The following is a 15853-nucleotide window of genomic DNA, read 5'->3' as shown; positions in this document are numbered from 1 at the left end:
GCATTTTATTTAGTGAGAACATAATGTTTCAGGTTCTTATAAATTATTATTTTGCTGCCCAATTTTGTCCTATCAACAAATATTTACTGGGGTGCATTAATTCAATTCTGCTTTTAATAAAGTACAGGAGTGTTGCCTACTGGAAAGAAATAATACACAAAAACTAGTAACAGTAACTCTTTGTTCAGTTGAGAATTCTAAGATCTGGACGTTGGCTTTATTCATCTTCTGGACAAGCAGGAAATACCGCTTGATGGGAAGGCAAAACAACGGCCGTGCAGTTGGAACTATAGGAGCATCAGCTCTGCAGTTAGACTATGTGACTCGTTTTAAATGTTTTCATTTCTTCTACAGCTCTCATTTCATCAACTTTAAAACAGAAATACTAATTATTTATTAATACATTATTATTAATGAATGTACCTCAAAGAGCTGTGAGAACTAAATGAGGTTCATACACACTGCTTAGACCAGTATCACACACGTAGTAAACACTGTTCAACATCAGCTGTGATTTCCGTCACTCGAAAATCAGCCGTAAGGAAAAGAAAGATTCGTATTTTCAGTAATACCCCATAAGATCATGGGATATAAAAAGACGGATGATTGTCAGTTGACTTCTGCCCTCTCTACTGGGTTCACTGGGTCATTTCATTTACCTTGTGATATCTGTCCCACATTTTAGCCAGCAGAATTGTTTGGACCTCACTTGTGGCAAAGTTCTACTGTAAGACCATCATACAGAAGCATAGGTATATGTCTGGGCATTTTCAAAGGTACGAAGTGTAGGAATAATGAAGTGGTTTCCAATAATTTTCCTGACCTATATAAGCAAGCTTTACACATGCTTTTCATGAAATTTATGTTTCTGACCAACAGCTAAGTGACTTTATTTAAATTGCGCTAGGACTGATCAGCAGTTTATTTTTTAAAATAATTTATTTTAAATTTTATTTATTATTTTTATTTTAAAATAATTTATTGCATCCTATGGATCCACAAAAAGGGTAGTAGACAAGGAGACAGGTGTTCGCAAACGATCACATTACATCGGGAAGATGTTCTGTCTTGTCAGCATTGCTTTACTTTATCAGCCGATGATACCCTGTAAGTGAGTATTTTTCTGATTTGCATAGTCTGTGTGTTTAATCACTCTAAGGTGATCTCTCATGTCCATTAAATAAAACTGACAATGCTGGTCTTGCCTACAAGAAAATCACTGTGCACCAACCCAGTATCTTATAAAGTCACCTGGGTGGACCACAGCGGTGCAGGTGATGGGTGGGCGGGTGCTGAGAGGGGCCTGGGAGAGAAGGAAAAGGGGGCTTCTACATGGGAGGGCACTGATTCTCCTAATGGGGAGGTGCCAAAGGCCTGTCAGAAGAGGGGTCACGGGGCGCATGACAGGTCAGGGCTTTATCCACCAGGGCACAGGGTTGGAGGCTTTGGTACCTCCATCCGCCCACTGCTGGCACAAGGAGAATCAGTGACCCCAAGCAAGCCCTTGGTTCTCTCAGCACCATTTCAGACACAGATGAGAAATATCGTATGATATCACTTAATGTGGAATCTCGAAAAAATGATACAAATGAACTTATTTACAAAACAGACTCACAGACTTAGAGAACGAACTTATGGTTACCAGGGGGAAGCGTGGCGGAGAGGGATCGTTGGGGAGTTTGATATTGACATGTACACACCGCTGTATTTAACATGGGTAACCAACAAGGACCCATTGTATAGCACAGGGGACTCGGCTCCCTATTACGTAACAGCCTAAATGGGAAAAGAATTTGAAAAAGAAGAGATACATGTATACGTATAACTGAGTCACTTTGCTGCACACCTGAAACTACACTCCAATATAAAATAAAAAGTTAAACCAAAAAACCAAAACCCCAGTGACAGTCTGCCCCTCCCAGCCTGTGACACACCATTTCTGGGACCCGCCTGGTGTATTGCAGTTTCAGGACTTGGAGCTCAGCTCCTTGAGACACTTGCAGCCCCTCACACCGAGGGCAGGCCACCGTCGGGGTGCAGAGAGCAGGGGGACAGCAGGGTGGGCAGGGGTGGGGAGAGGTCGGTGTGCCCGCTGCCGTTTCTGCTGATGGTGCAAAAACTTGTTTTTCTGGGGTCTGCCTGAAAAACCATGAAACGGGGGCTTCTGGGGCAGATCTAGTGACTTTAATCCTTCTCTTCTTTGAAGAGTAATCCAAAAGGTACAGTAGGCCTGGGATAGGCGTATTCCAGAACATGCATCACAGCCCCCTGGGTTTGGAAACTGCCCATCGGGGTCCCTTAGATCAGCATGGAATTTCTGGGACGTGGTGAGTCATCCTGGTCACTTCGCTGAACACGGAGCCTCAGTAATGTCTATTCCGCGTGAATTAACTGTATCTCTCAGGGTTTACCCTGACTCATAGATGTTTGTTTTCTTTCTTTTCTGGCAGGTTCCTGGGCAGATCGGTCACCACTTCATGAAGCAGCAAGTCAAGGTCGTCTTCTTGCTCTGAGAACATTATTATCACAGGTAAAACATAACATATAGTTTAAAATATGCCCTTGTCCCGTGAGCGTATGAACGTTCGTTGCCAATAGTAATCAACTCAAAATAATAAAATTGCTTAATAAATTTTACTAGTCTTTTTAACTCATATTATTAGCCAAGTTCACAGTTTCTCACTTATCTCCGAAACTTCTTTTTAAATATTTCGGTGTAGTCTTATGTCTTACTATTTCAGATTTCTCATACAGTATATTTGTTCATTGATAGTCATATTTAAGCAGGAAGTAATTGGAGGTATGTGTTATTCATTACACATTTTTAATATGCTTAACTCCATACAATGTGTACAGCTAATTGCAGCCTTAGTTCAGTCATAAAACATCCAAGAGGGGGTGATCAGACCAGATGCCTAAACAATCTTTTTTACATTATGGTGATCTGTAGTATGTTACAGGGATTTGCCTACAAAAGCTACAAAACAATCATTTTTGCACCTGTCTGCTCATCAGACTCACCTCAGGAAAAAATGAAAAGCACAGATTCCTTATTGAAGTAGAAAGGACTGTGCCTTGGCCAGCGTGATTTAAATGCACACCCAGACCTGGAAGTCCTTTCCCTGGTGCTTCCCAGTATCAGGGAGACAGGAATTTTCTCGGATGACTCCGAAGGGGGGAAGGGCTGTCGCCCACTTTAAGCAGCATTCCGGGGGGCTTGGAGCCCCTGGATTCCAGGCTGACACCTGAGGTGAATCACAGCCTGTCTGAGCCTTCTTTTTCTCACCTGTACAGTGAGGATGCAGGCACTCCCTGCGGCCTTCCAGTTCTGGGATAACCCTGTGACTATGTTGTTTGCTCATCACTTGATGAAAAATACAATAAAAACTGCAAAAACGTCACTAACTTCTAAAGGGTAACCTCCCTGAAAGGGTCATGCAGTTCTCGGAGAGGAATCTTAGGACATTTCTCAACACGTAGCTCATGTCCATGGATAGGCCAGGCGAGAGGAGTCAGAGGATGCCCCCAGCCAGGCGTTGTGAGGCGGAATCTTGACCTTCACAGAGGCTTCTGTCACGGGTCACCTTAGTGGGCAGCAGTTGGGAATTAGCTCTCCACGTCTGGCTGCGGGCTAGCCAATTCAAAACGTCCCAAAGGATAATTTAAGGGATCCTAAAAATTGCCACTTGCTAGTGACAGAGATTTGGGGTGATATTTATTTTCTCGCCTTCATTTTAAGATTCTTCATGTCCATTCTGGTATTATTACAGAGCATGGTAATCTGTGAGATGTTACGGGGATTTGGCCATGAAAATCTTCCTTTTATATTGCTTAGAATGATTGTCAATAGACAATGAATTACCAAAAAGAGCAAGAAGCCGGGGAATCTCATATCCTAGCGACATTTAATTATTTTAGTCTGATATCATTAGTTTAATTGGAATAAAAATAGTTTAAGTTGCACTTAGTTTTCATTGAATAATAAAATAAAATCAAACACTTCCTATATGCTGGGCATTGTAATCATTCTTGCTTTGCATGTATCATCTCACTTAATCCTCATGGTAACCCTAAAATTTAGCCGTTAGAGTCGTTGTCCAAATTAAAATAGTTACTGCATTATGGAGCTTCAAACCCACATCTAACTGACTCTGTATTCAGACCTCTTAACCACTAACATACAATCTAGTTGATGGGGTTCAGAGCAGGCTGCCCCAAAATATGCCCAGATAGCATACTGATTATTTTGAATTAAAGCTATTTGAGAAACAGCCAGTATAAAGAAGGACACTCTGCTTCTCCTTTGTCCCCCTGAAATCGGGAAACAAAGCTCCCAGGGGAGGTATCCTCCCCATGCTGGGGGGATGGTGAGCATCCTTGTCACCAGAGAAGGCGAATTTGGGGTGGAGGAAGCGTATAAACAAACTCTACTTACTTTTAAGTTGCTACTCCAAAAGGCAAATCCTTTTGTCTCGTCAAGTCTTCACAAACAATTAATGCTTTGTTTATAAAATTACGTAAACAGCCTGTGTCAGACAACTTCTTGGGTCCTGTACCAATGGGGCCTCCATACGTATGAAATTAAACTTGTTTTTCTTCTGTTCATTGGTCTTATGTCAATTTGATTATTAGACCAGCCAAAAGAACCTAGAAGAGTAGAAAAAAGGTTTTTCTCCCCTACATAGTCGTACCTGTTTAGTGACAAAAATTCATGGAGCAACTTAAGACAATTTCTTTTTACCCCAGTCTAGGCTGACCTGAAATTTTACATCCCCCATCAAAACAGGCGATCCAGCCTAGAAACAGTCTTTAGTTCTACAAAACAAAAGACAAAATAATAGCAACCAAAACAATTCATAAAGACAAAAAACAAAAAAGTTAAGGAAGCAGAACTTAGAGAAAACATTCAGAATCCTTTGGGCAAACTACTTAAGGCAGTACAGGGTGCAGATAGGATGGTCACAACAGTTCGGTTCAGGGGCTCTGACAGCTGACTGGCTGTGGGCATTTGAACTGGCCACGTTCCTGCTAAACCAGAACCTGACGTGCCTGAAATTCTCTGAGCTTTGATACCGCCCTCTAATGACAATTATAGAGAGGATTTTTTCTGACGTTTTGCTCACATTTCAAAATTCTTGATGTCATATTTAGGGCTATAATGTCAATGCAGTAACCATAGACCACGTCACCCCGTTACACGAGGCCTGCCTTGGAGATCACGTGGCCTGTGCCAGGACACTTCTGCGAGCCGGAGCTAACGTAAGTGCCTCTGAGCAGCGTTAACCGTTTCCACATCAACCGGCTAAGAGAATCAAGCAAAGTGCTCGTTTTGCTTCTCTTTCCTTCTTCGTAGTTTTCAAAAACTAGGAGAACAAAAATAAAGCTCTCAAATCGCCCTCTCGCGCTCTAAGCAGGATTTCCAGTCATTGCAAAAGAATGGGTAGCGTGCTGCATGATACGGGGTATTCTTCAGGCTATTTGCTGCTTTCGTGATTCTAAATAGCCATAGATGCACATCTTTATGCGTGTAATGTTTGCTCATCTTTTGAATGATTGTTTTAATATAAGTTCTCAGAAATGGAATTTCCAATTTCAACTGCCACGAGCAAAATGGCTTCACCACAACTGTCATGATTCTTACATTTGTACCTTTTTTTCCTAATTACAGAGTACCTAATCATTGAATCCGTTTTGTTTTTTGGTTTTGGGTTTTTTTTTTTTTTGCGGTACGCGGGCCTCTCACGGTTGTGGCCTCTCCCGTTGCGGAGCACAGGCTCCAGACGCGCAGGCTCAGCGGCCATGGCTCACGGGCCCAGCCTCTCCGCGGCATGTGGGATGTTCCCGGACCGGGGCACGAACCCACGTCCCCTGCATCAGCGGGCGGACTCTCAACCACTGCGCCACCAGGGAAGCCCTGAATCCATTTTTGTGTATTTGATTCTCGGGTATTTTCTTTTTCATGATTCTCCTAGTTGCACGCCCACTCCTGTGGATTATCTACCACATCATATTTCTATTTATCCTTGTAGTTTTTAAGCTTTGCTTGTGGATATGTGTGAGCTAAATAGCCTTGTCATCTTTACTGGTCACAAGTTCTCGATTATCTGTTCCCAGGTCATGTACCTGTTTTTAAATGCCTGACAGCGAATGCTGTATGATTCTGTGACTCTCATTCTCAGAGCTCTGGTTTGGTTTAGGTAAATGCGATCACCATAGACGGTGTGACCCCGTTATTCAATGCGTGCTCACAAGGCAGCCCCAGCTGCACAGAACTGCTTCTGGAATATGGCGCCAAACCCCAGCTGGAGTCCTGTCTTCCTTCCCCTACACACGAGGCCGCCAGCAAAGGTACCCGTGACCCCAGCTTAAGTGACAAGGGGAGAAAGCTCCTTCAGCAACATGCGGTGCCCTGTGTATAGTGAATACTGCAGGGAGAAGCCTAGGCGGAGGTGTACATTTTGCGGGGGGAACAGGTATTCAGGAGACACAGACTCACCTGTACTTTGTGTTGGCAGGTCACCATGAATGTCTGGAAATCCTCATATCCTGGGGCGTAGATGTAGATCAAGACATTCCTCATCTGGGAACCCCTCTGTATGTAGCTTCTATGTCTCAGCAGTTCCACTGCATCCGGAAGCTTCTTTACGCTGGTAATTTTCTGGACAACATCTTCCATTCTGTTCATACACACAAGCAATTATTCAGCTCCATATTGATTTCTGTAAATAAGCATCTTTAAAAATTACATCGCATGGCTAAAAATGTTCTTATTCTAAGCATTCCCACATATAACTATAAAACCCATAAAAAGAACCTCATTTATGGTAACCCCACTTCACCTCAAAACTCCAAAAGCCATATAAAAGGTCATAAAATTAAAATCCTCAAGGGTGAATATAATGGTGCCAAGTGTATGTATATCTCTGTAAACAAACCCATCAAAAGAAATGTTAGGGATTATAATTGATTAGATACCTTTTCTTCCAAGATTTTCCCAGACTTTGTAATCTACCTGAAAAGACTTAATCCCTCTCCATTTACTTGAAACAAACCAGTTCCTCAAGGTTCAGCTTTAGACCCTGAGAGACTATTCCTAATCTTTTGAGACCATAGTGATCTCTCCCACTGTAGGGCTGGGAGCCCTTTTAGGATATAAATTATGTCTTTTTTTCCCCATCATCTCTTTTCTCTAGCACAATGCCTCTCATGTGGCATGTGCTTAAAATATACATAAAATTAGTAAGCGAATTTCTATGGTTTTTACTGTCTATGACACTCATTTGGCCTCTGATATATACTGACATATATTTTTAGTAATCCCTTTATGCGTTACTCACATCATCTTGGCTAAATTATAAACTTCTTCAAGCAGTGTCTGCATCCGCTATTTCTTTCCCTTTACATCTAGTAAGAGTCTTAAACGTGAGTTCTGCTAATAATGGCTGACAGACTGTTATTTTCTGGTTATATTTTCCCATAAATTTGTATAATCAGAAGAGTTTATTCTTTATCACCTTCCTTTACTTTGCTAGCAATATTATTCTTTTCCAAATATTTTATATTGGGTTAAAAAGAAACTGGAAAAGTATGGTTACTAACTGGATTGATTGTTATTCTCAGGCTCTGTTCTCCCATAAAACTGATATAACCAACAGAGTTGACTCTTACTCTAAGGAGATTTTGTTATGGAATATAATTTTTCCACTAAATGTTTTACATTTGATTTGAAAATATTGAAAACAATTACATTTATTGAAACTTGAGAGTAGCAAGAGGGTCATAAAGGGACTCTTAAAATGTACTGCTTCTTATAAGCATCATTAGTTTTACTGATGGTATCGGACAACAGAAATGAGAAGGAATTAATGGATTTTTATTGATAGACATGTCTTGGTGTTGTAACTATTTATGTCCTGGAAAATGGGATTATTATTGTTTACAGTATTAAACAATATGTATTCATTGCACATGATGACCACCATGGACCAGGGGCTTGCACTAAGATAAAATAACTATGTAATAGATAATTTGACGTGTAAGGGTATTTTAATATAAGCATTTAAAAAACTTGTTTTGCATGCAGAAATATAGTGGGCCTTTCCGTTTAAGAGGCTCAGTGCCTTTATATATTTATTGAATTAAACTACATGAGTGAGAAGTAAGAGGAAAATCTAGATACACTTTACCCAAAGAGCTCACCTATCTAGATTCATGAGTTTTCCAAGAAACCAAAGTGCTCTATTGCCTTAAAATAAATGAAAAGAATAAGAGCCATAAGCTCTTGAATAATCCTAAAAACTATCCATTATGCTGAAAAGGGATGTGAGTCAACCGAATTGTACACTCTTTGTAATACTAATTAATATGACTCCTTTGGGAACTGTTTAAAATTTAAAAAAAATTTTTTTATTATGAGATCTTTCAAACACAGAGAAAAATGTTAGAGAATCTAACAAAAGTGTGCATTCTCCAACCAGCTGTATCACGTTTTAAGATGAAATATGCATGTTTATGTATATTATACATAAAGAAATAACTCCTTGCAGAAAGAGTTGAGGTCCTCTTTGTGGCTGACCTCACCTTGGTGAGGTTAAGTGACTCGTCTAACTAACTCTGTTTGTATCTACCATCATTCCTCATTTCCATGTAGGCGCTGACGTACAAAAAGGCAAATATTGGGATACCCCACTACATGCTGCTGCTCAACAGTCCTGTACAGAAATTGTAAACTTACTGCTAGAATTTGGAGCGGACATCAATGCCAAAAACACAGAGCTTCTGAGACCTGTCGACGTAGCGACCTCTAGCAGTTTGGTGGAAAGGTTACTGCTTCAGCATGAAGGTAAGAAGAATCCATGTGGGCATTAAAAAAGTTTCGTTTGCCTGAAGTAGATGAAATTTAAAGACTTTTTGTTGGCATGTAAAATAACAATGGCATAACATTTGGAATATTTTTTGAAAGAAGGTAATTTTTTAACTTGGATTCCACCTGTAAAGATGGGATCATGATGATCTTGATTTCCTTTGTGCTCATCTTACCTAAATTCTATGTTCATTTGGTTAAGTTAAATATATTGTTTCTTTTGACAATAAACAATATGTAATTCTGTTTAATATTTTAATAAATATTTGGAAACATGCCCCATTTTATAAGGGCATGCATTACTATAACGTGTTATAGAAACATAATCATGAAGTATTTTTGTTCTAAAACAGAAACTCTAAAGCCTGGTCCAGACACTGTAGTAAAACTTGCTTTGACTTAAATAGTAAAAACCTAATTTGAGAAAAAAATAATTTTAAAATTTCCCTTTTAGTTCATAACACTTCTTGGGGCTTTTGATTTATATCTCCTTCTAAAAGCAGAAATTTTTTTGAAGGTTTACATGCAACAATAATTTCATAAGCCTGAAGATTATAATTTTTTAAAGAACATGCATGGGCATAGACTATACCTCAATTATAATAAAGTCTTATAAATAAAAGCATTACAACTACTTATATAAATTTTCCTGGGATAATGGTCATACTCCCCTAGTTTACTGCAAAGCACTGTAGTTTTTTTGTGGTTTGATTTCATGTATCTTACAACATAGAAAACTCCATTTGAATTTTAATGAACAGATACTTTCATGTCTTTTGCAGCCACCCCAAGCTCTCTGTGCCAACTTTGCAGACTCTGTATCAGAAACTACATTGGAAGACCAAGATTACACCTTATCCCACAGCTCCAGCTGCCAACATTACTGCAGAATTTCTTACAGTATCGATAAGGCAGTAAAATAATTCTAAATGTTTGAAAATCAAAAAGTTCTATTTCATCTGCATAGAGTATATTTCATATTAAAATATGCTAAAGATAAGGTAAAGAGATATGAGAACACCCTGGAGAAGACGTGAAATAGCAATTTTAGTTAAAGTGTACTAGTACATACTATTGTTTTATGCATTTTTACTGTTTTTGAACTATAGTATGTTTAAAATATCTCTATATTACTAGCTATTCCCATATATCCCTTTGTTGATTTAGAAGAAAATGAGAAATTCACCATTTCATTTTTAGAATGAAACAAAAATGTGAACCCTTACTAAAAGTATTTGTATATTATATTTTTAAAGGTCTATATTTTTCAAATACTGTGTTAGCTTTTAAATTTTGGCCTCTGTAATTGACTCTCTCTGTATTTTTTATATTAATACAAAATATGAGTATGGTTTAGAAGAGAGCAAGTCATATCCTTTTTGAAATAAAGTTGACTCTCATTCAGGAAACCCACCCTGTTAGATGTACACTTGTCATTATAATGATTAATTCAGTAACGAAAGGATAAATTGCCCCTTCCCTGCAAAGATCCCACTGGTCACTTCACTGCTTTAAATGGACCTATTTCAGAAACTGGTAGGACTAAAATGGTCACTACTGCCCTCTCACCCTGAGAACTTTGGAACATTACACACCTGCTCAAACTATCTGAACACCCTGTCCTTCTCAAGGGTGGCCTCTCAAGGTTTCCCTTCTGTGCTTTTACATGTATCACTCCAGCCTTCCCCCAGTTCAGAGACTGCTGATAGCTGGTGATACCTGGACCCAGGAAAATGAACTTCATATCTAGTTGATAAAGAGGCCCTGGGTCACACTTCAAGGATCAGGGCAGTCCAAGGCTGTAGAAAATGGAAGAAGAAAAATGCCTTAAATTGTGGGGTTTTCAAAGAAAGGGACAAGGGGTTATCACTTAGCAAATGTAGAAAACTCAGAAAATGTACGCTATCTGTGGACCTTCATTGTGGTGTTTCTAACCCTTCTTACACAAAGCAAGGGTTCTGCGTAGACTGTACTGCAAGGGAATGCTGTACACCAGAATGTATTAGTGTAGCGGTGTCCCCTGCAGGGGTTTATTCTCTTCTGCTTAACTGTACTTGAGTGCGATGTAAACATAATTTTAAAAATTAAATAAAAAAATTTAAAAAGACTTTGTGCCTTCTTTGTAATTTAGACTATATTTGAGTTTATTATGGATTTAGAAATAAGATAATCAAGATACTTATAACACTGTGTAAAGTAGAAGAAAATATTTTGATGAGTTTTATATTATAAATTTTGATAAAATTTTGATTAAATATTTTGACCACTATTTTGATGACCCAGGGTACTAGGAACTTAGTTCTTGGCTGACTTTCAGAGACCCATGGGAAATAAACTATTATTGTATGTAACCCCAAGGTTACTAAGATTGCATTTTTAAAAAATCATTTTAGATTTTCAAAAGTAGAAATAAGGCTGTAGCATGTTTGTTTAAAAAATGTCTTCTAGGGCTTACCTGGTGGCGCAGTGGTTGAGAGTCTGCCTGGCGATGCAGGGGACACGGGTTCGTGCCCCGGTCCGGGAGGATCCCACATGCCACGGAGCAACTAAGCCCGTGAGCCATGGCCGCTGAGCCTGCGCGTCCGGAGCCTGTGCTCCGCAACGGGAGAGGCCACAACAGTGAGAGGCCCGCGTACCACAGGGGGAAAAAAAAAATGTCTTCTATGTGGGTAGAGACTTTTAACTTAGTCTATTTTACAAAATATCTCAGTTTAATAAATTTGTAATAGCCTCAGAAGAATATGCATTTAACTGTTGTTTTATTATAGAGTAACCCTATTAAGTATAATTATGTATTAAAACTGCTTTTGTAAAACAGTTTTCTACTAGCATTTTCCCTGAGCTAGAGGTCATCTTGGAGTATAAGAGTAATGCAAGGCATCCCTCTTAATTGATCTTGTGCCAATAAGAGAAGTAAATATCAAATATTAAAATAAAAATTGACACTTGAAAATTTTAGTATGCTGGTACCTTGTATCTCAGCTTGAGTACAATTGTCTTATGGAAGATGTGTTCTAATTTAAATATCTGTATTTTAATATATTAAAGTGGGATGTTTATCCCTGGAATAAAGCACTTTTTTTTCCTCCTAATTAGTATTTGATTTTATAATGGAAGATAATGGGAGAATATGATTCAATTGCCCTAGTTTTGTTTACCACTGGTTTTCAAATCACTGTATCACGGGCAGTGAGAGTAGGATAGTGCAGATTGAAAATTATACCTTGAAGGTCCTCTAATCCAAATCTTATAATATATATGTATGTCTGTAAAGGTGCAAGGATAACATTCCACAAAGACAAAGACAAAAAAAAAAACTACAGATCTTCCTATACTTAGTATGAGGTTACCTCCTGATCAACCCACCATAAGTTGAAAATATCGTATGTTGAAAATGTATTTAATACACCTTCCCCACAGAACATCAGAGCTCAGCCTGGCCCACTTTAAACATGCTGAGATCATATATATTAGCCTACAGTTGAGCAAAATCATCTAACACAAAGCCTATTTGACAACACAGCATGGAATATCGCATGCAATGTATCGAATACTGAAAGTGAAAAGCACAGTGGTTGTCTGGGTCCAGAATGGTTGTAAGCATATACCAGTTGTTTCTCTCCGTGATCAGGGTAAGTCACATGGTGCTTTCTCAGGTAATTCCTTTGCCCCATTAAAAGAACTAGAGGAAGAACTTGAGGTCTCTTTTCAAATATCACCTCAAGATGGACATCGTCTAAGTAGAAGGACATGGCTCAGTAGGAGGCCTGAGTGAACCTTCTGTCTGATTCCAGAATCAGGGAGACCTCGCCACCTCCCCGTGGGCAGAAGCAGGTGGGGGCCGGTTACGTCCAGTACAGCACAGATGTCCCTGGTTGAGCAGAACACAGCAGGTGCTCACTGTCTGCACCCCCCCCAGCTCCAACGTGGAAGAGAGGTGTGGTGTTGAGAAATCAAAACCAAGGCCACAGTTTGAAAATGCCCCTAGACCAAGTACCCTTAGCCACTTAACTAAAACTTGAGCTCTCCAGACTTGCCCAAATGCTGATGCTGACCTTAAATAGACTTTAAGCTTGCTCCCTGTCGGCGTGACCTTACAGCTTCCTAGCTAGGTAGCTACCGGTGAGTGAGCTTATACAATGAAAAGGAGTGTACGTTTCCAGTAACCAATCACAATAGAAAAGAGGGCACCGTCGCCACTTAGTATCTGTGACGGATCTGGTTCCAGTCCCCCTGGAATGCCTGAGGATGCCAAAATCCCGGGATGCTCAAGTTCCTTATAAAAAATGGCGTGGTGTGGGAACATATGTATATGTATAGCTGATTCACTTTGTTATAAAGCAGAAACACACCATTGTAAAGCAATTATACTCCAATAAAGATGTAAAAAAAAAAGAAAGAAAAGAAAATAGACAAGCATTAACTTTAAAAAAAATGGCATGGTATTTGCTTATAACCTATGGACACCCTACTTTAACTTTAACTCATACTTTAACTCATCTCTAGATTACTTATAATTCCTAATACCGCGTAAATGCTATGTAAACAGGTGCTGGCAGGAGGTAAATTCAAGTTTCGCCTTTTGGAACTTTCTGGAATTATTTTTTCTAATATTTTCTATCTGAGATAGGTTACATCCACAGATGTGGAACCCACGGGTCCGGAGGGCTGAAGGTCCTCACACATTTACACTTTATAAACTGTGCTGTAATCGCCTAAAGCCAGCTTCTAGGCACTTTCTGTTGCAAGTCTCCCTGTCTAACATTTGCTTCTCAATCAACAAAATACTCGTATCAAGTAAAGCTCTTCTGAATTTTCTTATGTTGACATAGGTCAACAACAGTTACTGACTGCAAGGGCTGTTTGGCTTGCGCAGAAGTTGGCTGTGTCGTAGAGGATGACTGTGGATTAGTGAGCTTGTTCAGGAGGTAACTTCAGTTGTAGCTGCTTTTCCATTTGAGGTATTGTAACTGAAAGTGGGGTCTGGCTGCTCGCCGCTCCAAAGCCAGTTAAGAGGCCAGGCTGGTGGAAAGGAAAGTTTGCTGTATTTTGGATGCCGGTAACCAGGGCGGCAAGGGGAAGGCGGACTCGTGTCCAAAGGCCAGCTGCCCCCCTTGGCAACCAGTGGGCAAGAGCTTTTCTGGGCAGAGAGATGGCGCTGCCTGCAGAACCAGCACAGGCAGCTCTGACGGTCATCTTGAAATCGGTCATCCTGATTGTTTTACGTACAGTTAATCTTCGGTTCCAGGGTCGGTTTGTTTCCATTTCTTGAGGCCAGTTCTCGGAATTGCGGCAGCTTATGTCACGGCTACAGCCTGGCCATCACGTAGTTAACTTCCCCACCTGGTGTGGGTTTCGGTATCTGTAAGACAGCTCACAGGACACAGCTCAGAATATCATCTATAGACCTTGAGAAGGAAGTAAAGGTCCTTGACTGCTTGATGAGTAAACTAGTACTGTTTGGTCTCCTTTGACTGTTTGTCTTTGTTTCTGCATTTTCTCACTTCTCTGATTAAACTTATTCTTTGGCTATAGCTTTTCCACAGACAAAGGGCAGGCGGAGGACCCGGGGGACAAGGACCGTAGGGTGCTGCTTTGCTTCAGTATCTTTACTGGAACAAATCGCCACAATCTCTAGCAACTGCTACGCCGCTATTGATCTGCAAAGTACTTTTTCTCCTCTCTAACAGCCTGCAAGAACCACAAAGAGCCGCTTGCTTTTTTTGAGCAGGACAAGCAGTGCACGTTCATCATCCTGCCGCAGGTCAAATCAATTTTCTGGCTCTGCCACAAGATCAGCAGAGGCTTCTGAGTGTCGTATCATCCCACAGAATATCCGGCTGGTCCACTCTGTTCGTGATGCCGTGGATCCAGTGAACGGGAGTAGCAGGTTCTTTAGCTGCCCTGGTAACACGTAGATGAGCTACTCCGAGTATGAAGCAATGTATGATTCAGCAGGAAAGCACAGTAACGCCACGAATTCAACAAGAATTTAATATAAGGAAACGGTCAAACGGAACTAAAATGAGACCATCAAACGAACAGAGACAGACCCCTCGTTCTGGAGAGCAAAGGCAAGGAACAGGGGTTCTGAGAGTCTAGAACTTGAAGGGAAAGCCCTACAGACCTTGGAACGGGCAGCGTATACAGCAGATGCTCAGAGGAGCGGTCCTAGAGTAAAATCTGGGGCTTGGAGTTCTGAGCGCTTCTCAGTGGTCGCTGAAACCTCTGAGGGAGTACGATGAAACCTGCTCCGGGAATGCAAAACAAACAAACAAACAAACAAACAAAAACAAACCAAAAAAGCCCAACCTGGACGCTGGCACCGACTGCCCCTGCCCGCTGGAGCTTTGTTGCCATGGGGACCTTCATCCAAACAGCCTTTCTCCTCTCCTCTGGCCTCCTGGTCGCTCTCTAGTGCCCCCTAGCGGCAGGATTTAATACAACTCAGCAAAGGAGAAACTACAGGGCCGAGCTCCAACTCCATGGGGCAGAACCTAGAAGGGTGTATTTGAAACAGAGAACTACTTGCTTCACAATTGGCACATTTGCTACAGGAAAAAATTCTAACTCCTCAGCAAGACTGTTCTCAGTCAAGCCCCAATCTATAGCCTTAACTTACCTCTCTAGCCATCACCACCGAAATCTTGGGGTAGCCCCACATGCCAAAGCCTAAAACACTTTGACCTTAATGGGTTATTTGTTATTCCTTAAAACTCGTAAAAAACGATCATATCATAGATCATGTCTGCTTCTGCTCACACTAGTAACTCTGTGTGGAACTGTCCCCTCCCCTCTTCATTCCACAGATTTCCATGCTCATCTTAGAAATATCATTTAAACTTACTGAGCCCTATGTGTGTACACTGTGCCAGGCTCTTCACTCATTTAACTTGTTAATTTAATCCTTCAACACAACCCTGTGAGGTATATCCTATTTATTTCCATCTTTTACAAATAAAAGTGGTTAAATAACTTGCCCAAAGTCAC

The 15853-nt window shown here is 40.5% G+C and overlaps 1 protein-coding gene across 3 annotated transcripts in view; it reads left to right on the top strand.

Annotated features, from left to right (window-relative positions):
* Positions 1 to 9773, top strand: part of ASB5 (ankyrin repeat and SOCS box containing 5) — a gene marked incomplete at both ends in the record, with an annotated part of 50238 nt that extends 40465 nt beyond the window's left edge. For all 3 annotated transcript variants that reach the window (XM_079726796.1, XM_079726797.1, XM_079726798.1), the window contains 6 exons: positions 2451 to 2530; positions 5152 to 5259; positions 6198 to 6348; positions 6516 to 6650; positions 8651 to 8842; positions 9646 to 9773. In XM_079726796.1, the coding sequence (XP_079582922.1) occupies positions 2451 to 2530; positions 5152 to 5259; positions 6198 to 6348; positions 6516 to 6650; positions 8651 to 8842; positions 9646 to 9773 (794 nt within the window). The remainder of the gene's footprint in view (positions 1 to 2450; positions 2531 to 5151; positions 5260 to 6197; positions 6349 to 6515; positions 6651 to 8650; positions 8843 to 9645) is intronic.
* Positions 9774 to 15853: the final 6080 nt, after the last annotated feature.

This window comes from Hyperoodon ampullatus (assembly GCF_949752795.1).
Source record: "Hyperoodon ampullatus genome assembly, chromosome: 20".
NCBI lineage: Eukaryota > Metazoa > Chordata > Mammalia > Artiodactyla > Ziphiidae > Hyperoodon > Hyperoodon ampullatus.
This window is presented reverse-complemented; position numbering and strand designations above follow the sequence as displayed.